This window comes from Octopus bimaculoides, chromosome 27 (assembly GCF_001194135.2).
Source record: "Octopus bimaculoides isolate UCB-OBI-ISO-001 chromosome 27, ASM119413v2, whole genome shotgun sequence".
Lineage (NCBI taxonomy): Eukaryota > Metazoa > Mollusca > Cephalopoda > Octopoda > Octopodidae > Octopus > Octopus bimaculoides.
Genome location: NC_069007.1, coordinates 3,354,140 through 3,355,505, shown reverse-complemented (window position 1 = coordinate 3,355,505; position 1,366 = coordinate 3,354,140). Strand labels below are relative to the sequence as shown.

General features: G+C 40.7%; 1 protein-coding gene across 1 annotated transcript in view; it reads right to left on the bottom strand.

The window, feature by feature from the left end:
- LOC106882760 (adenylate cyclase type 6) overlaps positions 1-1,366 on the bottom strand; it is a 48,624-nt gene that overhangs the window by 7,191 nt on the left and 40,067 nt on the right. The window contains exon 15 of the mRNA XM_052977113.1: positions 408-555. Coding sequence (XP_052833073.1) covers positions 408-555 — 148 coding nt within the window. The remainder of the gene's footprint in view (positions 1-407; positions 556-1,366) is intronic.

Genomic DNA, 1,366 nt, shown 5'->3' with positions numbered 1-1,366 from the left:
AATACAAATAATCAGGAAATGGAGAAAACCTCAGATCAACAGAGGGGGGCACTATTGAGCATCAATATTGCTAGAAATAAGAGTCAAAACAACTCATAGCAAACAATAACGCAGTCTTATTTACTGACAATGGAGGCAAACTCTCTAAGCACTGGGCATAGCCAGGTCACCAGTGATTTCACATTTACATTAATGCTCACATGACGGGCTTCTTTCAGTTTCCGTCTACCAAATCCACTCACAAGGCTTTGGTCAACCAGAGGCTATAAAAGAAGACATTCGCTCAAGGTACCGTGCAGTGGGACCGAACCCAGAACCATGTGGTTGGTAAGCAAGCTTCTTACCACACAGCCATGATGATGTACCATCAACTCCTTCCTACTCCGCCCCAATTGTAAGCCACTTACCTCCCACTTCCAGAGGCTGTCCAGCCGTGCTGTCGATTCCACCTGCCTGGCATGTATGAAGAGGATGACCGTCAGGAGGAATATCACGCATGTTGTTTCATATTTCAGATCTATACTCGAGATTGGTACCTCTGTGTGGATGTCATGGCTGTGACAATGGCAAAAATAAACACTGCATCAGAAACAATAACAATAACAATAACAACAATAACAATAACAATAATAATAATAATAAAAAGCATTTCGTCCAGCGTGCGGACAATTCTGCCAGCTGGCTACCTTCAATAACGATAATAATAATAATAATAGAGTGGCTGTGTGGTAAGTAGCTTGCTTACCATGTACATGGTTCCGGGTTCAGTCCCACTGCGTGGCACCTTGGGCAAGTGTCTTCTACTATAGCCCCGGGCTGACCACCAAAGCCTTGTGAGTGAAAGAAGCCCACTGTATATATATATATATATAGATCACATCTTGTGTCTATTAAGACCAAAATTGTTCTCAACATGAAATATAGCAGCAATCCAAAACGTACGCGGGAAAGACGTCTTGTCCGCTTACATTTTGGATTGCTGCTATATTTCATGTTGAGAACAATTTAGGTCTTAATAGACACAAGATGTGATCTATTTCTAGCACATTAATTGTCCACATTAGTGGTCAACGTTATTTTTAAAAATGTACCTTAATCCCCTGAGATTGCAGATAATATTTCTGAATCTCTTTGATTCTTTAGATGTGCTGGCCTCCTGATAATTAATCAATATTAATTAATATGTGATTAATTACCAGATTTTATAATAATATATATATATATATGTGTGTGTGTGTGTGTGTGCGTGTGTGTTTGTGTGTCTGTGTTTGTCCCCCCAACGTCGCTTGACAACCGATGCTGGTAGTGGTTCGGCAAAAGAGACCGATACAATAAGTGCTAGGCTTACAAAGAATAAGTCCTGGGG